Here is a 23,967-nt window from a genome sequence, read left to right on the forward strand (position 1 = left end):
CTCCAACTGCAATTGGTCACTGTATTATCTCTGTGCTCTTGCATTCATATGGCATCTACCACAAAAGCATCTAAAGCTCTGATCTGATGAACATTATTCATTGTGTTTGGTTTGTCATATGTTTGGAAGGAAATGTAAATGTAAGTCTTTGTGTTTTTATGACATGGACCTGAGCATCCCACTGTGCCACAAACAACTTTGCCTGACTGTGTTGAGCAGAACCAGCCTTTCCTCTAAGTGATTACAAAAGCATCCTATGGGGAAAAGCCAAGAATTTTGTTGTGTTTAAGTACCTGTATTGTGAAGGGTGTGAGTTTCTTTTTGTTGATTGTTCTCTCATCAATGGTATCTGGCACTGAAAAGTTGATCATCTTACTGGAAACAAAAGAAAAAACAAGAAATACACTAAGCTATATGTGCAAAAACTACAGGTATAGCTTTTGTGTCTACATTGCAGGACATGTCTAAGAGCTGGAAAGTTACTTAACAGAAATAGATAATCGCCCTCTGCTTCTTCATATATACACAGAGGCACACACTCAATACTTAAGCAATTATTTTGGGCTACATACAGATTGTGCTTAGGTGTGAGGCCAAGAATGCCACAAGGTGAAGTTGTGTGAGAAGTTTATTGTGCAGAAAATGTCTGTGGAAGCACTCACTATTTTCTGCCACTTTGTGTGAAACAACAGAAGTCCTTGGGCAAAAATAAAACCAAGCAGCTCCTCAAATTTCACTGACTTCATCTAACTGTAAGTGTCTAGAGGCAAAGAAAAATTCTTATGAAGCATGAAATATGCTTCATATTTTTGAAGATAAAAGAAGAACAAAAACCCTAGTATTATCAAGGCCCTGAGTCTGCAAATGTTCCTGAGTTTAATGTAAATTCAGCAGGTTCTGTTTAAACAGAAATCAGAGTTTTTGCCGACTCACGGTTCCCGTTTGTGAGAAGGAAAGGTATCATTTACCAAAGCACTATGCCATCACCGACTGCCTGGAAGAGGTCATCTGTTTCTGGATTCATTGGCACCACATGCTTGCAGTCAGGGTCCTTCTCAAGGGCTTTGTTAATCCAATTGACAAAGGCATATTTTTCTTCCTCTGTGGACACAACGTCAAATCCATCAGTTTGCTGTGCAGTACCTCTATCATCATTTTACTGACAAAGGCAGAACTCCTGGGGAGCCTTTCCCACCAGTGTGACTGATCAACAAAACCCTGCATGGAAGAAGCTCTCAGGAGAAAGCAAAGGAGCTGAGGACAGCAAAGGGCTTGAGCTGGTTAATATTCTTTCAATGCCCCTTCCCACTCACTGGGGTTGCCTGGGTCGTGAGATCAGGCATATTACAGAGACTGGTAATGAAGTCCATGTGGTTCAAATGTGTGGTGCAGATGTTAAGCTCTGCAAGGAGTAATTTGTGCTTTCACCGTAATTTGAATGCATTGTTGTACCACTCTGCTAAATAGAAATTCCACATGACTTCAAACAATTCTGTATTGTACATTACACCCTCTTCATGTGGAATATCTAAAAAAGCCTGGCCAGGATTGGGCTCTGACAAAGAGCATTCAGAGGGTAATGGGCAGATGTGCCTGTAGCTCAGCAGGGCAGCAGCACAGTTATCCTGTACCAGCAGCAGCTCACATGGCTCCCAGTAGCTCAGAGGAGGTGCCCTCCAGGATGAAGGTGGATGGAGTCCTTGGAAGCATCCTCTGTTCTCCCTTCCCCTGAGAGAGTCAGTCCCCCACTCTTGCCTTGCAGAAGATTGCCAAGGGTAGGACCTCCTCCCCATGGAACTGCTTCAGAGAGGGCTGTGCCCAGGAGGTAACAACAGCCACCAACTTTCAGCTTGGAGAAACAGGCTGGGAAAAAAGCCCTGATGGAGTTGTGCCCTCCATGGGAAAAAGTCAGGAACTATCTAGTTGCAAGGAGAGTTCACAGAATGAGTGCCTGGTAAAATGCGCAGGGAAATGGGTTATCAGCAGTAGGAACCTGTGCCTTGCCTCCCTGGTGAGCAGGGACAGCAGTGGGCAGGTGTTTGTGCTGCTGCATCCTACCTGAGTAGGAGTGTTGTGTACCAGCACTGGACTGCTCCGATGTCCCACCAATGGCACAGATCCCCTCCTTCTTGTTGATCTGCTTTCGGAATGACTTGGCAACATCATCACTCTTCAGGTCTTGGAAAATCTTTCAAGCATGAGAGAGGATTTTAGAATTTTGGAGAATTAAGCCAAGGTAAAACAGTGATCTCTTGGGCCAGGAGACACATTCTCTCTGCTCCATAAATAGGGAAGGGCAGCTTGAGTATTTTCAGTGGGTTTCTGGGTACAATCTGTATCTGCTGAGGTACAACAGGATTAAACTCAGCTTTTATGCTTTCAAATCAGGAAACAAAGATCAGCTAAGTAATAAAAATATTACTTTGGAGCACAGCAGTTTTGGTTTGAAGAAAGAGCAAGTAAAATCTACTTCTCCATCCCAAGGGAACTCCCACTATTTTAGCACTTGCTTTTGACCCAGTTCAGACCAGAAAAATAAGTTTTTTGATTAAAAATGCCCCATTAAGTTTTCAGTTTTGATATGCTTACACTTTTTGTAATCATCTAGCCAGAGCATCATCTTTTTGCAGTGTATAACTGAAAAACTGTATCTTGCTGCATCAACCAAACTGAAAGATATGACATTTATGCAGTGATCAGCTGTATTCACATAACTTGTCCCAATTAACTGCAGAATTTCTAGTTTGGTTACTTTCTGCTTTCAGCTTTTCCAGTGAAGAGACTCACTGGATTAATGAGGTGCCCATGAGACCCTGTGCTTGTGCCTCTGCTGTGCCCTGGGGATCACCTTCAGTCACCTTGAGTGACTGAAATAAATAACACCTTACTTACTGAGATAAATTCATCAAAACTGATCCTGCCATTCCCTGTGGTTGTCAGACTCTGAATGAGTTCTCTGGCTTTATATCCTGGGAGAGGGAGATTGGCAGCCTTCAACACCTCTGTTAAATCACTGGTATCGATGAAGCCATTCCCACTGATATCTGCAAAGATTAAAGCAAACTTTTACATTCTACATCAGCCCAATGACATTTTCTCCACATAAAGGCTGGTTTTATTTTACCCAAGGAAAGGTGCAGTATATACTATACTGTACACTATATACAAAGATTTGTTTTCTTGAAATCTGCTATTTCCAACTGCTTTGGTGTTATTCACACCCAAGAAAGATTTACAATCACTTTTTAAAAAACAAAAACTCACTGTGATGAATTTATGTTTAGACGTATAAATATCTCAACAAAGCTAGGTTTAAATGGATATAACTGCCATTCCAAGGTTTACACACTGACAAATGTGATCTATACAGGAAGCATCCTGTCCACAGAACAGCTAAAGTAGATAAAGTTGACACAATACACATATGCATTTATCCATAGATATAATTTGGGATTTTGGCCTGATTCCTGGATCTAATAACATCAGAAGTAGGCTGGAACTGCATATGATCATCCTCGAACTAAAAACTTCAGTGTTTCTCTGTGATGGTACTAACATGAATACTCCTGCATACTTCCTGCAGGTATTTGGTAGAGAAGATCACCAATACAGGGTAGTATTTGATGAGAAGATCACCAATACAGGTTCATAGTCCTTTATTCTCAACTTTGTGAAAAACTCCACAGATCGAAAAGCAAACTGAGTTTATCACGTGAAGAGTTTCTGTTAAAACACTATGGTTATGACACAGATAATGTATATATAATTATATATGGTTATTTATATTTGGCTTTTAAGTATCTGTGTCTTTCTTTTTCTGCAGGCTTCTTTTCCCCATCCTGGAGGTTGAGGTGATTTCAAAGCAGCGTGTGCTCACTTCCTGCATGGCAAGTTGCAATTTGAGTCACTTGTTGAATGCTGCAAAAAGACATTCAGCTCTCAGCATCAGTAGCACAGATTAACATGGATTGCAAAGAGCATCCTATCCATCTCACCATGGCATTCAATGAAAGGATCTAGACTTGGAGAGGGAAATGCCTGGGAGAGGAATGAGAGCTTCCTTCCAGCATTTGGACCAACTAGATGTAGTGGAAGGTGTCCCTGCCATGGCAGTGGGGTAGGAGCTAGATGATCTTTAAGGTCCCTTCCAAGCCAAACCATGCTAGGATTATGTGATTTGCCTCATCAGTGCATTGGGTGTACGGGACACTCACAGGGAGCAGATTTTTAAGATTGCCAGCCTAGATTACTGTGTGCCCAGAAATCAACTAACCACCACCTGACTCAGCAAGGACGGCTGATGAGTGCATAATCCAGCCAGGCTGATAGAAGGTAAGTGAGCTGTGAGAAGCACAAAGCCCTTTTCTTAGAATTTGGGTAGACAGTGATAGGTCTGTGTGACTTTAAAGGAGACAAATCAGATGAGATGCCGAAAGGTTTGGGAAAAAAACATACTGTAGAAATACGGGGCTTGAAAACTCATTGTGAAGGGATTACAAATTTTTTATCCATTTGCACATTTGTCCTCTCCACACTCTTCTTTCCATAGGGAATACTCAATTTACATTAAAAAAAAAAACAAACCTTTCTACCTTCCAAATAAATTGCCACGAATAAACAATATTCTTGGGAAAACACTTGAGAATATTCACAACAAGGTTTGCTAAACAGCTTTCGAGTTTTTTCATAAGACCTGCTGGAGCCCCAGCTCCCCCCTCTGTAAGAGGCCAGTGCTCTGCAGTAGCTGATGTGGTTTCATCTGGGAGGCCTGCAGTGGCAGGAAAAGGGCTTTCTGTGGTTGATGTGACAGAACAGATGGAGCAAATTCCATTTCCTCATAGCTGGTCAATCAGACCATGAGAAAAGAGCAAGTCACAGGTTCACACTTAGCTGCACTCACCAACTTTGCTGAAGGCCTCCCGGAGCTCTGCCATCTCCTCCTCGGAGAAGTGTGCTGTCGATGCCATCCTCACTTCTGTGAATGGCAGGTCTGCAGGAAGAAGACACTTGTTTCATTTGGTGCTTTAGGGGTTTGCAACTGTGATGAAACAGAGAGGTTTTTACTCGGGTTTTCAAATTTTTGGAGCAGCTTGCCATGGCTGAAAATCCAGCTCCTCTCTGTATCCTGAAATCAAGTGAAGGGATAAAATCCTGTGTAGATGAGACACAATTCCATGTCCCTCCTGTTGTTTTACCAGTTCCTGCTCAAAATTACTACAGTTTTATTTATACTAATTTAACTGGAATTAAGTCCTACCTCTACTGACTTTCATTTCTCATGGAGAAAACAGAATAAATTGTGCTAGTTCTTGTTATTCCCTCCTGGAAACACAATTCACCAGTCATTTCTTCAGCAGGGATCTGGGCTGGAGCCAGAGTCTCAGGGGATGTTTGCATCACTTACTTTTGGGTACCTAATGAGGAGGCTGCTCACTCTTACAAGGGAGGGAGAGAAGCTCCCTCACAAAGTGCTCAGAGCATCAGGTGCTCAGAGCTTCCCAAAAGTCAGCTACTTATCTCCTTGGATAAGTGAAGAGTTTATGGATTTTCCTCCCAAGGTGCCTAAGTTAGTGCCTGAAGCTGAATGGCTTTAGGAATGTGTGGCCAGAAGGACTTTTCCTGCCTTTCCTCTCATCAAAGATATAAAACAGGAGCAAGGATTAGACTTTCTCTTTACAGGCACTTTCCTTAATAACCAGAAAGGGAAAGTTCACTTTCTTTTATGGCATCATAAAATACACTGCCAGGAGATGCACATTATCGCCATCTGCTTCTTCATGCACCTACTGTCCCTTGCATATATTCATGAGGAAACTGTTCAGGAGAGAGACTATCTATTATTCTATATTTGTGAGAATGACTATAGTGTCCTATGTCTCTTTAAGTATTAATTAACCAACAAACTATTTAAATAGAATAGAATGGAAACCTGAGTAGATCCTGGGAAGTGGTTGCTGTAGATACAGTAATCAAATGAGGGGAAAAACACCCAAAAACATGCTACTCCTTAACTAAAATTCATACTGCATAATTAAAAAAAAAACAACAAACCTAGGTTTGCAATAGCTCTCTGTAAAAACACAGAGTTATGTACAGCCTATCTGGGCTTCAGAGACAATGCTCTGCAGAACTCATGCATTGATTCCTTGTGTCTGTGAAAACCACTGTGGACATGGCTTTGAAATAGCCCAAAAACAACCCATGTGGTTAACTTCTCGTCTGCTGTCTCCCAGTAGTGTCATGCACCCTTCTCCTGCCTAATCACTGTGGTTTAGGATGAGAACAGCAATAAAAAAACATGTTAGTTCACTCCAACCTTGATAAATAGAGAAGAGCAGCGGAATCCATAATGCCACTATTCTTGCAGTTGGTTCTAACCACCATATTTTCAAGGATCACCTTTAAAAACCCTTATGATCCACTAGCAATGTGGGTTATGTATGTTAGGGTAAAGTTAGATCCATAGTCTTCCCCCAGTCTGTCCTGGTATCTTTCCTGCCTCTGATTCCTCTCTGCCAATCTTTTTCTGTTGCCTGCTGTGTTTTTACAAATTGTGAGTTAACTAAAATGCACCTACACACATGAAAATCTTACACTATAACAGAAAATCCATATTCCACTGCAAGGTCATTCCTTCTAGTCCAGTCACTTGATCAAGCAATATAATTTGCAACACAACTTTTAATAGCGTGAAGACTGTTCTAGGTTTAAGAGGTAGGAAACACTACAGGTTTTTGCCTATAATATTACTTTTGCAAAGTAACCTTGAGAAGAAGTATCATCAACATTAAATGGCTTCTTCCAGATTGCATGACCTCTGATATGTAATTAAGTAATCTGTTAAATACAGAGAATCCTATTAGTAGTACATTTGTTTACATATGTGGACATGTATACCAATAATAGGATGAATGGCTTTGCTGTAATGACCCCTTTTGACTTATTTTGGTCAGTATGATCTACTGTTTTGAAGGTAACTACACTTAGCTTAGCAATCAGATTCATCTCAGGTGCACACCAAGAATGAGGACTGGTCCTCCATCACCTGAGGGATGGTTGTCCTCAGGTGACAGAAGGATGGTCACTGCCTGCTCCAACACATAAGTGAGCTTCTCCTACAGTTTCACCCTCATAGCACCTCTGGACTTCAGCCTGTCAGTTCCAGTATCTAAATCTACTAGGTGTTGCTAATTAATAACCCACTGTGGTTTCACAACAGTGAGATTCAGAAAGGCACCAGAATTTTCAGATTGAAAGCTTCAGAGTTATTCCCAAGGAAAAATAACTGTCATTTTTTAAATGGTTCAAGTAGGAAAAACAAAACATAAGTTTTGTTATCAAGTTTTGAAATCAAGTGAGTAAAAGTCCAAAGCTTTAGCAACACACAGCAAAAAAAAAGGAGAAAATGCCCCTTCAAAATGACATCTTTCAGTATTTAAAATGCTTATTTTGCTTAAATCATTAAATGATAATATTTAGGCACAGAGAGGTGTGAAATGCTTCTGGATAGTAGTGGGAGAGGTCAGGTACAATATTTTTTACTGATTCCAGCCAAGAGAAGAGCCATGTGCTTCTAGGGTTCAACCTTTTTCAGCACTTCACCATCCCCCATGCAAACTGAAAATACTTTGGGCATTCCATCCAAGAGGGCATCCAACAATCCTGGGTGAATAGTCCAATTACTGATAACTCACAAGGCAGTGTAAGCCCTCAGTGCACTGCTCCACTCCAAACTGTTTGCAAAATCAGTATGACCAGGCAAATGCAGAGAAAAAAACGCAGAGGATGATACATGAGCAAAGGAGAATATGTGGATGAGCAATGATGATGAGCAACGTGAACAAGTTGAAAGAGCTCCTTTGGAGGGAACATTTGTTGAGGAGCTATCTGAGGAAGGAGCAAAGGAAAAACGAGCCAAAAAAGGTGAGAACCAGGCTATGGCTTCGAGCAAAGTGATGTATGGCCAGAAGTAAAGAGAAAAGCTGAGCAGGGGAGAAGTTTGGCAAGACAAAGGGGAATTTGGTATAAACTGAACACAAACAGCTTAGCTGTCAGGACAAATGAAATATTGAAGACCAGGAGCAGCTGGGAGGAAGGATCTTGAACTTGGTGTGATGAAAGATCAGTGAAAGAACTGAGGTGTCTCAGGGAGAGTGAGGTGAAAGTCAGCACAAGTTTAGATGCTGAGGCAGGATGCTGAGGAGGGGAAGCCACCTCCAGTGCTCAGAGCAAGAAAGGCAGTGGAACTGCCAACAAGAAATAAATGGATGGCAATAAACATACAGAAGGTAAGTAGAAAACTCCCTGAGACAGTCTGAGATTCAGATGGCTTCAGGATGTCCGGATTACAACATTGCCTGGAAGCAACACTTCTTTCTAGTTTGGCAAGCAACATAAACCCGCTATTGCAAAAGCAAAACACAGAGTTGTGCAAATAGACTCTTTCCTCCTCAGAAGACTGCTGAGTTACCAGTTGGTGTAAAAATGGGAAGAAGTTCTCACCCAAGCTGCTGAGAATACAAGCAAACTGGTACCAAAAGAGCCTTTAACAAAGCACTCCCTTCCCTGCCATCATTTCCAATACAATGTCACAGCTGTGCCCTAAAGCTTCCTTTTATTTGACCTTATCCTCGGAAGAACCTATGACCACGCTAATGTTTTAAGAGATCTAATAACAAACTATTTTTAGACTGGAATATAAAGGAAGAACTAAAATAATCTTAAACCTGAACATAATTGCTAAATTGAAACACAGTGATATTGATGTTCTTTCATTTTGTTTTTTGAAGCCATACTCAGAGGAGCTGCCTGGCTATGCTTTGCCTGGCAAAGTGTGCACCCGCCATGCACTATAAATAATAAATGGCAAAGCCATTAAAACCTCAAAGGTCCAAGACTTGTATAAAATGGTTACCTTGTTTGATACTTTTTCCACTGCTCTGGTATTTAAGTGTTGTTGCAAGCAAGGCAATGAAAACCTTGAAGATGTGAAATGGCACTTTATAGGTAGACATAAAGCTGTACCTTTCCCCAAAACAAGAAAAGCATATTTCATGGGACAACATTGCTTTTCACAAACATATTTAGTCAGGAACAACTTAACTGTGAATTTGGTGTCAAGAAAGTCAAAGACATTACTAAAATTTACTCACTTTGTACCATCAGGGCTTTGCTTTGTTAATGCACTAGTACTTCACTAATTATATGATAACTTGTCTAGCTGTTGGAGAGTGACATGACATATGTTCCCCGGCATATATAAATTTCCTGCTATCCTCTCTTCAAACTTATTTATTTTTTTCTGAAAGTGATGAAATAAGAGGCACTGGCTGTTGCAAAACACAGTTGTCAGAGTTTCATGGGGCACCTTGAGTCTGTCCCCCTGCACGCACAAAATTCCACCTTTCATTTCGCCAAAGCTCATAGCTCTAGCTCCTTTTCTCTTTCTTATCTCACTCACAAATTCCATTTCCAACGTCCAGCTTTCTGTAAGGGCTGGGGAACATTTCCCCAGCTCTCTTCTGCATTAGACTTTCCCTCCCAGCTGACATCAAAGAGGCACCCCCAGCAGCCTGCCCTGGATCATGCCATCAGCAGGTAGGATTGAGAGAAGAGTCCTTGGAATTGTGCAGATCTGAATCATCCTGAAGGCCAGAAAAGTTCAAGGGAAAACAAGAGTATCTTGGACATATTTGTCCCATATTTATTGCGCCTTTGCATGCCTGTTTACTCCTGGTCGCTCTTCAGAATATCCCTGATAGGATATTCCTCCCCAGAAATATTTTCCTCTACCTTTCTCTCATAAGATACCCCACATAAGTCCATAAATCCATATGCATTTCTGTTCAAATTATTTGTCTCAGCTGACTTCCTACAGTGTGGAGGACCGAGGAGGAGACAAGAGAAGATTTTTGAGTTAGGTTCTGATTCTTTCCTTCTGGAGACATGTTTTGACATTTTCATTGTCACTAAAGGGTGAGAAAAACATAAACTATACAGTAGATCTCATGTTGAAAGAAGAATCAACACTACAAAACTACAGCAGTGTGGCCTAGAAGTTCCCCAATTTGAAAGTTTCATCTTGTACTCATCAGCAAAAACCTTCAACAAAAATGTAGCAGGCAAAGCCATCTTGTTGACTATCAGCCAAACATGTTCTTTAGCATAATCCAGAATAGTTTATCTCTCAATTAAACTTCAGTCTCAGCATATTTGCCACTATCATGCTTTTCTCCTACATATTTATTATTAGCTGCTATTTTTCTTACAGCTCTGATCAAAATAATGTGCTTATGTCCCTGCACCAGCAGGGTGATCCATACTGCACCCACAGCAAAATAGGATAGTAGCTTTAATGCTAAATTAAAGTGAGCTGCCAGTGATCATTTGCAGTGATAGCTTTGGGGTATCCAGCCTTCTTAGACAAACAAACAATCCCATTGATGTCCTTTATTCTTGTTTGGTGTCACAGCTTCCAGGCAGATTGAGTGGATTTTTTTTTTTTTGTGACAGCTTTTTTTCTGCTCATGATGTAAGATGAAAACTAGAGCTCACATCTCTCTTCCATGCTGGTGAGTTACTCAGACAGCTGCTCACCATGGCTGACAATATCAGCAAACACAAACACATTTGGAACCACATGCCAATTAGACACATTTCTTACACAAGGACTTTGAAAATCACGGAAGAAGTGCGAACTGCAACATTTTCAAACACATGAGGTGGTTCATTAAAAAAAGTTTGTTTTTCATGTTGTGCATATTGGGCTATGACACTTTCCCTACTGAAATAACTGCAGATAAATAAGAGTATTTTTTGAATTTCCACAAAGATGCCAAGATAAATTTTAAATCCTAAAGTAGACAGAAACATACTTTGCTCTGTTAGCAATGGGTAACTTGGATCACAGTACCTTCGGTTTGGGTGACATCTTGCTGTTTAAATCAGCATTCAAGACACCAAGATGAGTCTTTCTGAAGATATGGCAAATACTTCCTCCCTAGTACATTACAAAGATTCATTATTTAGCCCACAGTAAATGACAATCTTTTCCTCAAAGGCTGTTTAAAAGACTGATGCCTGCAACAGCAAATCTTACCATGTATGTAGACACCGGGATTATTAAAATGTTGTGCTTTATCTGTTTCTTTTTTTTTTCTTACACTATTTGAAAAAAAAAATACAGAGGAAATACATTTATCACTGTTTGGAAAGACTACAGTGATGCCCATGAGTTATTTGTTAATGTTCCATTCCATAAAAGACCTTATTTGTCAGTGTGATGCCTGAGTCCTAAATCAAATACTGGTCAACAGGCCTTAGGAATGGAAAATCCACAGGGTCTGGAAAGAGATGGAGATCTCTTTTCCAATATACCACTCAGTGGCAGGGAGGGTTAATTCTTCAAGGAGATTAAGACATTAAAAAAGCAGAGCTCTGAACCTATAAATACTCTGCTTATGTGTCTTGTATCTGTCAGATACACCCTACGAGGGAGACAGCATTTAGGTGCATATTGTTTTTCAATCAGTGTCTGTAGAATTTTTTTTTAAAAATTGATCCAGTACACTACATTTCTTGTTGGGTCACTTACCTTTCTCATCCTTTTATCAACACAGGCTAGCTGGCTTTAAAGTGAGAACATTTTTCCATAGATAAAGGAACGTCTTGATTCTCAAACTGAAAAACAGCTTCAGTCATTCAACAGGTGTCCCATTTGGCATGGAAAGCCCTGTCCCACCCAGTTCCATCTTCACTAACAAAGGTGGGAGAAGAGGAGAGTATCTGCAGGGTCTGCTTTGGATATAGGCATGAGAATCTAGCCCAGATCTGTCCCAGCACAACTGGGGTGGCAGATGGGCATAAAACCCTGGACGTGTGTGCTTCAGCCTGAGAGTAAGAGATCAGATCATGAAGTGCTGACCCAAATGTGCTGTGGAAGCCTGGTAACTGATGCAAGAAAAAGAGAATACAGCCTCTGCTTCCAGTTTGCAGAAAAAGAGTTCCTCTGTGCATGGAGAAAATTAAAAACATGTTCCAGATGTAAAAAGGAGGATTTTAGATACAAACGCATACATTTGACACATACAAACACAGCATTTGACTGGTTCCACAAGGATTTATGAATTGCTGTTGTCTCTCCTCTGCCAGGAGTTGAATTCTGTCCTCAGTTTTGCAGGACACCTCAGTAATTCCAGCAGTGACCAGGCCCTTCCACTCACACAATCAGACCAGAAAAAGAAGAGCGCATCTGAACATAGCCCTTCTTACCAGCTGTGCTGTTGCTTGGACCCCCATCCTGTGATGGTGCCGTGCTGGGAGTTGTAGTGTGCAGTGGGAAGCACAAGCAGGATCTGGAGCAGCAGAAGGCACAGTCCTCCTGCTCCCCTTTCCTCTGAAGAATGATTTGGCTTTACGGCATGGTCCCCAAGCCTGGTCACTGGATGTCCCTCTCATATCTCTCACATGCCACTCTCCTGCTTGTTGGCACAGTCTCCATGTCCAGGACACCCTACTTGTTTCATCAAGGGGCAGGAATATATTTCCCATCCTACAGCTTTTCCCTTGGATAACAGTCGGAAAGCACAGAGCATCCAACACACCCTCCCGTACTCCATCCTGCAGCACCTAGATACTGCTTCAGGATTTTTCCTACGTATTTTTTATTTTGATAAATATTCTACATTTTGCACGAGCATTTCACTGGAGTCTGCTGTTTTGCATGAAGGGGCTAGGTATGAAAATGAGCTACATTTTTGAATGCACTGTACTCCTTGATCTCCCCCGTCTCCTTCCTTCCCTTTCACTCAATCTCTTCCTAGTTCTTTCATGCTTTATAAAAAACATATGGTAATGACTTTTACAGTCAGTTCTCCATCAAGATAACTCTTGTCCAAGCCACACAGCTGTTTTAAGCTGTTCATGACTGAAATCAGAAAGAAACGGGGTCAAAAACATTGACAGCAAAATACAAGACAATGGAGTGTGTGGCAGGTTCTGTGAGCAAGAGAAGAAGAGCAACACCACTAGATTTATTTAAGTACAAACATTTTATAACCATAATAATATTCAATCCAAGCAGACACTCCAATCCAGTTGAGGAAGCAGATTCAAACCCACTAAGATAATACATCCCTTTTTTGACCTTCAGCTTCTGAGCTGAGTAAATCTGGACCTTATGGTCAGGATGGAAGCAGAAACTCCCTCTCATGTTACCAGCAAGCAGGCAGGTACTTCCCAGTCCCTCCTGGTTCTCTGGGTGGAGTTTCCCACCACAAAGGGGGTTTCCACATCTCCTGTGTACCCATGAGAGCTTCCCCAGCTCAAGAGGCAGACTGCTCCTGTGGGCAGACAAGAGGGGAAGAAGGAGAAACATGCTGGAGTTTCTCTACAGGAGGGGTGTCAGGGTGTGATCTGCTTTTAGCAAGATGACCAAACCCCATCTGCTGAGCAGCCAGCTGCATTTGCTAGAGATCATCTTCACCTGACACCTGTAGCAGTACGAGATCAGTCAGCCAGCCTGGTCTGTGACTTTGGTTGTGATAACAAAGACCTAAAGTTCCATTGGATCAGTGTTCCATTGGATCAATGTTCAAACCAAGTCCATGTGCCAAGGAAATCACTATATGACAAAACCAGCAAGGCTACTGTTCTTATAAAGAAGATAGTTAAGTCTGGAGGCTCCTGCTCGCAATACTACCACCTAAAATATCTGTAGATATTCACAACTCACAATTCATCTAGAGCCTGAGCTGAAATTCCAAAGAAGGCAAGGGACAAGGCTGACCAGATTCACCAGCCACGATCCTGAAAGGCAAATATAATGTTAGGACCACCCCATGTCACTATTTTAAAAGCAGAAGTCCCTATTGCAATCAGGCTCTATCATGAATCAGTTTTATTTATCCACTGGAAAGTAAAATTACATTTCTAAAAACCTGATATAAATGTCCTAATAGCCAGCCGATTACATCGTAAGCACTACGAGCCAAAATACATTATATTTATGAATCAGTGTTTTTCATCACTGAAATTAAAATTACCTTCTTACATGGATCCAGTCTGCAATCTAAATAATGGCTTCTTACTTTATCATGCCCTTCCAAGCCAATTCCAACTCCAAGACTACCATTCCACTCAGCCAAAAACCACTCTGCCAAATTAAATCTATCAAACACTTTCCTGAAGGTCAGTAGAAATGCCGCGCACAAGACTACTGGAAAATGCTTCACGCTAATACAGAACCTGCTCTGTTTTTTCAGGGCAGCCACAATTTCCTGTGCAGTTAAACTGCTGGGGTCCCCAGTGAGAGCAGCTTGCCAGAAAAACAAAAAACCACCAGATGCTGTGATCTTACCTCCCGGGCTCAAGCAGTGGGTCAGAGCAACGAAGAGCTCAGCAGCTGCAAATCCAACAGAAAGGGCAGAACTTCTTAGATCAACCAAACGTCTTGTAGGGTGGAGGAACTGCACAGCAGTTGTCACTGCAGACAAGGAAACTCTTCCTTTTCTGCAGTGCAACTAGGCAAGCCCAAGAGTGCAAGCCCACGACTGAGCCCGGAGAGGGAAGTGAGTGGTGACAAAACCCCATAGTGCAATAGATTTTTGTCTTTATAAGGAAACAAAGCATTCTTTGGTCTCTACCGCTTCACCTCAGTTCTCCTCCAATAAGGCCACTGCTTTATGCCGCTTCCTCTCACTGCCGCTCTCGTTCACAGAACACACACACACCAAAACACTTCCTCTCTTCACTGGTAAGGGTAGCTACATTTGAGGCACAGAACAGTAAGGTCTGCAGTGACACCTCACCCACCAGGCAGGGCTGGCTGCCAGGCCAGGCTGGGGCAGAGTCACCAGGCATGGAAACTCCTCAGCATCACCACACAACCTCTGCCAATGTTTGACTGCCCTCCCTGTGAAAACTTTTTCCATGCAAGTGGTTGGAATTTCCTTTGATGCAACTTGTGACCTTTTCATTATCAGCGTTCACTGCTGACAAAAAGCCGGCTCCATCTTCTCTATAAGCTCTGATTAGGTTGGTGTAAATGCCAAGATCCCTCTCAGCCTTCTCCTCTCCAGGCTGAACAAGTTGAGCCTTCTCTCCCTGTTCTCTGATCTGTTGTGCTCCGTTCCAGTACCATCCTGGTATCTCCCCACAGTTTGTCCAAGCCTTTATTGAACAGGGAAGCCTAAGAAAGAACACAGCGCTCCTCACACCACCACACAACTGACACAGATTTCAAGAACACATTTCCCAATCTACTGAGGGTCACATGTAAAAGTGCTTGATGGATGCTATAAACCATCTTTCAAGCCCTGAAGATGCAGCATTACAGAAGCCCTAGATCTGAAAACATATCTAGAGAGAAAACTTAATTATCAGTCTCACAGGGATTTTAAGAAGTGTCCTGCCTTAATAGCAAGATTCTTGCCATTTTCCACAAGCTGAAGAATCATCCTCCAGCTTTTTCAAAAACTTCTAGTCTGACTTTTAGCTATGAAAAGGGACAAGTGAAAAAAATTAACAAACTGTATGTCTTTAATGAAAAAGCTGTCATTTACCGGACCATGAGCTACATGCTGCTGTAAAGAGATTCAAGGAAGCCCTTTCATGAACTAATCTCTATAATTAAGATCCATCCTTGAATCAGCATACATTTGCTCTATTCAGAGGTACATTGAAATACTTTCCTGGCATTTTTGATTACTCACTTCTATTTTAAAAATACTTCCTCTATAATATTTGATTATTTGATACGCTGTGCCACAGCTCCTCTTATTTGTTTTCTAGGATATTTTACACCAGCCTGATGGTTTGTCCCAGCTTTTTTCTTGGTCTCCATGACATCCCATTAAATGCTGCAATGTCTTTTCTGAGATAAGGAAGAGAGCACCAAAGGGATGTTTGCTCTAAATCTAACATCCTATGTGCACAGGAATACTGGGCTGGGTGTTTCCTTAACAGATATGTTTGCTTAACACTCTTAGCAACTCTAACAACTTAGCAACTCTAGAGCTGTTACAGCTTAGGCAGAAGGTAGGGGAGCAACTCAAGTGTCCACCATGCCGTGTGGTATTTTATATTTGCGTGACCTAGACTGAGCTCAACACTGTGTTCTCAACACTGATTAGATACCAGCACATCCCATAGGCACCAGCTGTGTTAAAGAAGTGTTCAAACAAGCTTGGAAACACAAGGACAGCAAGGATGAGATTTAGAGTATGATGGACTTATGAGGCAGACATAAACAAAAAATATATTTGCCGTGTGGATTGTGAATCCCTTTTTCTGCCTCATTTGAAGACCTGGTGGATGGTCACTGTATAGCTAATACTGTCTCATCAAATATTATTAAACTTAGATAGTCTTTAGATACAACCCCAGCCAAAGCCCTGTTATGACACACTATTTAAACCCTGCACTGTGCATCCCTGTGGTGTCTCACACAGAGCAATTTTACTGGGCAGCACAGAAACACATTTCAGTGGGACAGTGCAATAGTTATCTCCTACCTGTACCTGATTAACTTGGGCCTGTGTGTGGACATTAGTGTTATTCCTGACAATGTAGGATTCAATGAGAATGATCTCTCTGAAGTAATTTCTTAAACAGGGCAGGCTACTGCAGGCTATTACTATAGTACTGGTTTCCTAGAAGGGTGTTAAAGTTTAACTCTTATAAATAGCTTGCATTTTGCCACAAAATATGCTTATGGCTAGGAACAGGTCAGCTGGTGTTAGGACAGGCTGTGCTGTGGGACTGAGTTAAATGTCCATTACTGTCCCACCTCAGAAAAACAATAAACTTGACATACAGCTTCCGTATTAGAGCCAAAATATCAATGCAGCTGCTTTATGTGCATGAAAGGTAAAAAAAGTTAAAGGAGAGGTGGTCCTCCAATTATGGAAAAAGACATTAGGAAATATCAAAGATTATTCTCTATAAATTAATTAACATAAATTAGCATGCACTGTGTTCAATCACTTGCAGAGGAAGGACTATAATTGTTAACAGACCATGCCCCTGATACACAGCTGAAAAGGTCAGATCCAATCTTTTCCCTGCTGTTGTCACCACTACAACATTTCAAAAGTCTTCCCCCTTATTGTGCCTGTGGCTGAAGGGCCTTTATTTCCAAGTACTTTTGGCAGTGCTGACACTCCCATCCTGCTGCCTGTGTAATGCAGTCACACTTCACTGCAGAGCAGCCAGACTGTGTCACCACAGGCTTCAAACCCTTCCACAAGTTATCTCCTCCTTGCCTCCGCTCCTGAGCCAGCCCCGCAGCTCTGAGGGACAGAGCACTTTCACTTCAACCTCCTCACCTGCCACCAGGCTCTCACCTTCCTCTCCTTCACCCCCAGGTGCCTTGGGGAGCCTTGGGAAGGGCAGGAACTGCCTCTGTTCTCCTGCCACGAGGCTTGGATGTTTCTTAGCAAAGTAAGTGGCAACCCAAAAAGCATGCAGGAACCAGTAATCCTACTTCCACCAATTAACAGGAATTATATTTGAAGGATCTGGGGCATCTGCCTAAGAAGAGGTCCAGCAGCTTCATCTGACTTGGCAGTGCTGTGTTCTGGCAGCCAGGAGGGGCTTGCAGGGATCCCCAGCTGAGGAGGGAGCTGGGGTCAGTGGTTTCCTTAGGGGCACTAGGGCAGTGTATTCCTCTGGTGGCCTTTCCTGGCACACCCACCTCTGGGCACTCACATTTTCAGCTGCCCACCACAATCTCCAAAGAACTTTTCCTTCCTGAAGGCTGCTTCTGCTTCAGGAAATTACTTTCTCTAAAAGCCTTTCTTTTGCAAAATCACATTCAATGTCTTCCTAGCCACAGCTGATAGGGTCACAGGTTGTAGACCACACCCTGGGATGGGAAGAACAGGGTAGGGAGCAGAGTGGGGACTGCAGCACAGATCTTCCAAGCTGAATGAAAGCTTCTTGTGGACATTGCAAAGTGTCTTTGAATTAATGACAGCACAATTTGAGGGGAATATCCTGGTCCATGAAAAACTAGGGCAAACCAAAATAATGGAAATTATTTTAAATTACCTCCTTTTAACAAATAGTAACTTGATCATATATAAGTACAAAGGACCCAGTCTAATTTCCCTACAGTTTGAGTTGCACCTTTGTTTTGTGACTCTGTCCTTGTTCCTATGAAAGTCAGTGACACTTCCTGTAACCACTGTAACCATTTAGGCACTGAACTGCCTCTGAATATGGACCCTGAGAACTTCAATGCTGTTGAAAGGTAAATGAGTCTGTGAAGCAGGAGTCATTACTCTGATGGGATGTGCTCAGGTGCCAGCTGGTAATTTGACCCACTGCTGGATCTATGTTAGCAGCGTACCCTGAAATGCCACCTGTGATCTCTGCAGGAGAGAGAATACCACAGACCGGGGCTTTGCAGAATGCATATGAAACTCTGACCTTTTACACTGTGTTCTTCCTGCATTATTTATGCCAGAAAAAGCCTTGAAAATGCAAAACAGTGCTGGGTGATCCCACCGAACTTATTACCACATGGATACTGGGGTCTTTTGGGGGTGGAATCATGATACCATGATCTCATTCTTTGTCTAAATTTGTTCATGCAGGAAAGAGGGGGGCAGGAATCTGCTCCAGCTGGAGTCTGCCACAGTGCCCTCTCTCCCTGAGAAATCTGGTCTCTGACCCCCATTCAACCCCATTCTCCAGAAGAGGGGAGGGGAGGGGAGGGGAGGGGAGGGGAGGGGAGGGGAGGGGAGGGGAGGGGAGGGGAGGGGAGGGGAGGGGAGGGGAGGGGAGAGGAGAGGAGAGGAGAGGAGAGGAGAGGAGAGGAGAGGAGAGGAGAGGAGAGGAGAGGAGAGGAGAGGAGAGGAGAGGAGAGGAGAGGAGAGGAGAGGAGAGGAGAGGAGAGGAGAGGAGAGGAGAGGAGAGGAGAGGAGAGGAGAGGAGAGGAGAGGAGAGGAGAGGAGAGGAGAGGAGAGGAGAGGAGAGGAGAGGAGAGGAGAGGAGAGGAGAGGAGAGGAGAGGAGAGGAGAGGAGAGGAGAGGAGAGGAGAGGAGAGGAGAGGAGAGGAGAGGAGAGGAGAGGAGAGGAGAGGAGAGGAGAGGAGAGGAGAGGAGAGGAGAGGAGAGGAGAGGAGAGGAGAGGAGAGGAGAGGAGAGGAGAGGAGAGGAGAGGAGAGGAGAGGAGAGGAGAGGAGAGGAGAGGAGAGGAGAGGAGAGGAGAGGAGAGGAGAGGAGAGGAGAGGAGAGGAGAGGAGAGGAGAGGAGAGGAGAGGAGAGGAGAGGAGAGGAGAGGAGAGGAGAGGAGAGGAGAGGAGAGGAGAGGAGAGGAGAGGAGAGGAGAGGAGAGGAGAGGAGAGGAGAGGAGAGGAGAGGAGAGGAGAGGAGAGGAGAGGAGAGGAGAGGAGAGGAGAGGAGAGGAGAGGAGAGGAGAGGAGAGGAGAGGAGAGGAGAGGAGAGGAGAGGAGAGGAGAGGAGAGGAGAGGAGAGGAGAGGAGAGGAGAGGAGAGGAGAGGAGAGGAGAGGAGAGGAGAGGAGAGGAGAGGAGAGGAGAGGAGAGGAGAGGAGAGGAGAGGAGAGGAGAGGAGAGGAGAGGAGAGGAGAGGAGAGGAGAGGAGAGGAGAGGAGAGGAGAGGAGAGGAGAGGAGAGGAGAGGAGAGGAGAGGAGAGGAGAGGAGAGGAGAGGAGAGGAGAGGAGAGGAGAGGAGAGGAGAGGAGAGGAGAGGAGAGGAGAGGAGAGGAGAGGAGAGGAGAGGAGAGGAGAGGAGAGGAGAGGAGAGGAGAGGAGAGGAGAGGAGAGGAGAGGAGAGGAGAGGAGAGGAGAGGAGAGGAGAGGAGAGGAGAGGAGAGGAGAGGAGAGGAGAGGAGAGGAGAGGAGAGGAGAGGAGAGGAGAGGAGAGGAGAGGAGAGGAGAGGAGAGGAGAGGAGAGGAGAGGAGAGGAGAGGAGAGGAGAGGAGAGGAGAGGAGAGGAGATGGCCCATGCCAAGCACACAGGTGTGGATGAAGGGAAGCCCGTGCCACACAGCAAATATGGCAGCCTCACGTGCCCATCAGCAACAAGACATTTATGCTTGGTCAGGGAGGGACACCGAGGTTTGCATACTGGCAAGGCTGGAGAAAGAGGAAGGTAGAAAGAAGTTCAGTCATACTGAAAAGCATGATTTTGGTAGGGTAATTCTCAGATCAGCAGCTCTCCAAACCTCATGCTTTCCCCTGGATCTGGGCACAGGAGTGACCAGGAGGGTAATGGCCTGTTAAAGCTAGGCTGGTTTATGATTTCACATGCTTCTGCAGCTTTCAGTTTCCAAGCCAAATACTCTGTAACCTGTCTTAGAGTCTTGTAAGGAAATATTTATTTCAGTTTCACTACAATCTGTCTTATTTGTGAATCAAGATAAGCCACAAAAATCAAATAAGCTATAAGTAGACTATTTTCACAAAGCAAAGCAGAAGGCCACTTCTAACCAGGGGATACAACCTGCAACCAGCCCAGGAAGATTTACACTCCCCAAAACCCGTGTTCAGACTGGTTCCAATAGAACAACCCCCACTGGCAAAGGAGGGGACAGGGCAATGCCTGATCGCTGATCTTGGAGCAGGTTGTTCCCTCAGCAGAAGTAGCCAAATATCCCTGTGAAACTAAAAGCAGGCAGCTCTTGAGGCCACGGATGAACTTTGAGCAGTTAAATTTGTTACCAAATTCCCCAAGTCATTTGTTTCAAAGAGATCTTCTGCACTGAAGTGACTGAGTGGATCTGAAAGTTTTCCTTGTGGCTCAGTCTCAGGCCCTTGCAGAGAGCTTAGTCTTACTTAAAAGTCATAAGGCACAAGATTAATTTCCTGCAAGCAGTCTGAACTTTGAAGGAGAGGCATTTAAGCAAGTGAAAAATGAAATAGCAGGGGAAAAAACACCCTGTAAAATAAAAGCAACGATAAATAAATAACATGAAAGCATACGCCCCACTTCAAATTTAATAGGCTACACCCAGCCATGAATTATTGATCAAAACCATCCATTTGCTGCAAAGAGGAGTAGTAGTGAAATATTAATAACAGTACATGAGCTAATCTTAGGTTTTACTTGGTGAGAGAGTGACAAGAAGAGGTTGGAGAAGCCTGGCCACTGTCAGCTCCCAGGTCTGGCTGCAGTGGGAGAAGGGCACACCTCCAAAAATCTCCCAGGAAAGCGTGCAAGTCCCACAGTTCCAGCAGAGACTGGCAGTGACTCTTCCAGCTGATAAACCCATTCCCAGATGGATATGGGTCTAGAAGTGTCATTCATGGAGGCTGTTGCAACAATACTGTCTATCCTGTTTTGGTAGTCCTAGAAGCGACAACCAATGTCTTGGTTAGGACCCTAACTCAGTTCAATGTGTTTCCTCATTTTCCTGGGTTTCTTTCAGGAAATAATTTGACTTTGTGATGGAAGGGAATACGTGACTTTGGTGGGGCAGCTGGCCAGAGGCTTACAGGAGTAAAAACCATGAGAAACTGATGGGAAAAAAATATTTTATTTTTAATTACACTTGTTATGCCAGTTATTTTTGCAAAACTGTGAGGCCACAAAGTAATGATTTTTGAGAATCTGATTTGGCAGAAGCTGACTCATGGTTAACCAACCTTCTCATGTACTTTCAGCTTCAATCTCACTCAGTTTTTGGTGAGTGAACCACCATCAGCTTTGACACAGTAGAAGAATGAGCTTTCCCAGAGTCCCTGCCCTGCACAGGGTGCTGTCACAGTCAAGACAAAGCTGTTCTGCTGCAAACTGGGGCACTGCTAACCCATCGCCAGAATATCAAGTACCTGTCTTCTGCTGCAAACCATGTCAGGAGAAAAAAACACACAATTATAAATTACACTGCTCTCCTGAACAGCAGGCCACTTTTTGCCAAGAAAACAATAATTCCATTACCTTTGGATCTAGATGAAACTTTGCACACAAATACCTGAAACTAAACAAAATGTCGTGTGCACATGGGTTCACCCACATATGTGTCTCCTTGAACACTCTATCATTATGTTGACTTTATAGGTTTCTAAATGTTAGAAATTTTACATCCTAGGCTGTCTGCTCTGTGCTTACCTAAGTCGTCTTCTTTTTCTTCTCAGCTTTTTTAAAAGCTATATTCTTGTATATCTTCCTCTTTCTTTGGCATGTTTCCCTTTATTATCTCATTTTTCCTTTACACATTTTCTTTTTCTTTCCCCTGCTTTTCCATCTACGTCTTGTCATTTCCTCACTCCTACCCTTGAAGTTTCTGCTTGTTTGCTCTCAAGTTTTGGAGCCAGCATTCCTCATAAAATTTGTAACTGTGCTCAGATCAGAATCAAGACTTCTTGCTCGCAGCCTCTCACATGCAAGCTTGGGGCCCAAGCTTTGCACTGGAACTGCTGTCCAGAAACACTTACAAGCAGTTCCCTGTCAGGAGGGGAAACTTTGCATAACACAGAAGGAACTTGCTGGGTTTCTACAGCACATCCAAAAAAAAAAAAAATTTCCCCCTGTGCACTGCCAAACCGAAAGGGTTTTGTTTCCAGCCTTGCCATGGTTGTGTTTGCAGAGCCAGTCCTGCTTCTGGAGCTGCATCAGGGGTACCTGTCATCCTCCTGCAGGTGAAGGGTGTACACCAGCACTAGGCTGTCCATACCCTGTGCTGGGTATCAGCCTTTTGCTCAGAAGCAACATGCCCTGCATCTACCGAAGCTGCAGGACAAGGGAAAAAAAAAAAAAAAAAAAATTATTTTTTCCAAAAAAAAGAGAGGGTTTTCTCTGGTGGGGGGGCATCATATGGAAATCAAACACAGGAGGAATCTGTCTACAGCTGTCTGAAAAGAGGCTGTAGCCAGGCTGGGGTCAAGTCTCTTGTCCCAGGTAACAACTGACAGGACAAGAGTTGTCTGGTTGTGCCAGGGGTGGTTCATATTGTTATTAGGAAAAAATTTCTTCCCTAGGCAGGAACAGGCTTCCTAGGGAAGTGCTTGAGTCCCCATCTCTGGAGGCGTTTAAAAGATGTGTAAATATAGCACTCAAGGACATGGTTTAATGGTGGACTTGACAGTGCTTGGTTTATCATTGAACTTCATGTTATCTTAAGGGTCTTTTCCAATCTGTTATTCTGTTATTCTGTGATCTGAGGTCAGGCTTTTCACAAAGGCCCTGAATCCAACGAACTCTTACCTGTTTTCTCTATTTTTGTAAAGGAATCTGAACTCATCTAGTCCTCATAATGTTTTTACTTAGTGATCAACTAGACTTCTGAGTCGGACCTTGTATTTGGGATTAATCTCTTCCATGACACATAAAAATACAAGAAGAAAAGGCTTTGGAAGGGGGAAATGCTGCCCCCTTTAGCAATGAGAAACACTGATTATAGTTGCCACCAAAAAAACACAGTTATTATTCCCTTATATTCTCAGTATCAGTGTTGATTATCTCAAGTAAGCAAAAAGACGCTTTTCCTTAATTTTTTGGTTTGTTCTTTTAATATTCATCTTCTTGGTCAAACACCTTTCTCTCCTACTGGTTGATGTTGATATTTCTTGAAAGATCCACTGAGATAAGGCTGGAAGAGATGTGAATACAAAATCCCTGCAAGGCAACTGAAGGGTATCCACCCAAAGGCATGCTCCTATTATCAAAGTGTCTCTCTGTCTAGAGCAGCAGCCCAGGCTTTGACAGTCATGGTGGCCAAGACACAACTGAGAAAAATTTGGGCAGCCTGAACAAGTTTTAACAAACAACATATTTAGCACCTGACTAAGAATATAGTCAGGAAGACCCTTGATGTTGGGATAGTTGTTAAGTTAGAAATCCTACAGAAGTTACATGTTACAAAAGAGAAGACCAAACTGTAATTCTGCTCACTGCTAGAAGTGAAGGATTTTTGAGGGAGCACAGAGAGATGGGAGATCCACTGCTCGAAAGCAAGTACCACGGTGAGGTGTCAGACACGTGTCAGGTGCATGAGTTTGATC

The 23,967-nt window shown here is 43.2% G+C and overlaps 1 protein-coding gene across 11 annotated transcripts in view; it reads right to left on the reverse strand.

The window, feature by feature from the left end:
* Positions 1–23,967, reverse strand: part of LCP1 (lymphocyte cytosolic protein 1) — a 49,967-nt gene that overhangs the window by 15,526 nt on the left and 10,474 nt on the right. For 7 of the 11 annotated variants that reach the window (XM_072928972.1, XM_072928974.1, XM_072928976.1 and 4 more), the window contains exons 2-6: positions 4,901–4,990; positions 2,893–3,044; positions 2,059–2,188; positions 969–1,101; positions 294–375 (exon numbers count right to left, since the gene is read on the reverse strand). In XM_072928972.1, coding sequence (XP_072785073.1) covers positions 294–375; positions 969–1,101; positions 2,059–2,188; positions 2,893–3,044; positions 4,901–4,967 — 564 coding nt within the window. In that variant the 5' untranslated portion in view covers positions 4,968–4,990. Of the gene's footprint in view, positions 1–293; positions 376–968; positions 1,102–2,058; positions 2,189–2,892; positions 3,045–4,900; positions 4,991–13,732; positions 13,761–14,042; positions 14,067–14,356; positions 14,582–23,967 lie in introns of those variants that run through there. The other 4 variants (XM_030272411.4, XM_072928973.1, XM_072928977.1 and 1 more) reach the window with 4 other exon arrangements.

This window comes from Taeniopygia guttata, chromosome 1, assembly GCF_048771995.1.
Source record: "Taeniopygia guttata chromosome 1, bTaeGut7.mat, whole genome shotgun sequence".
NCBI lineage: Eukaryota > Metazoa > Chordata > Aves > Passeriformes > Estrildidae > Taeniopygia > Taeniopygia guttata.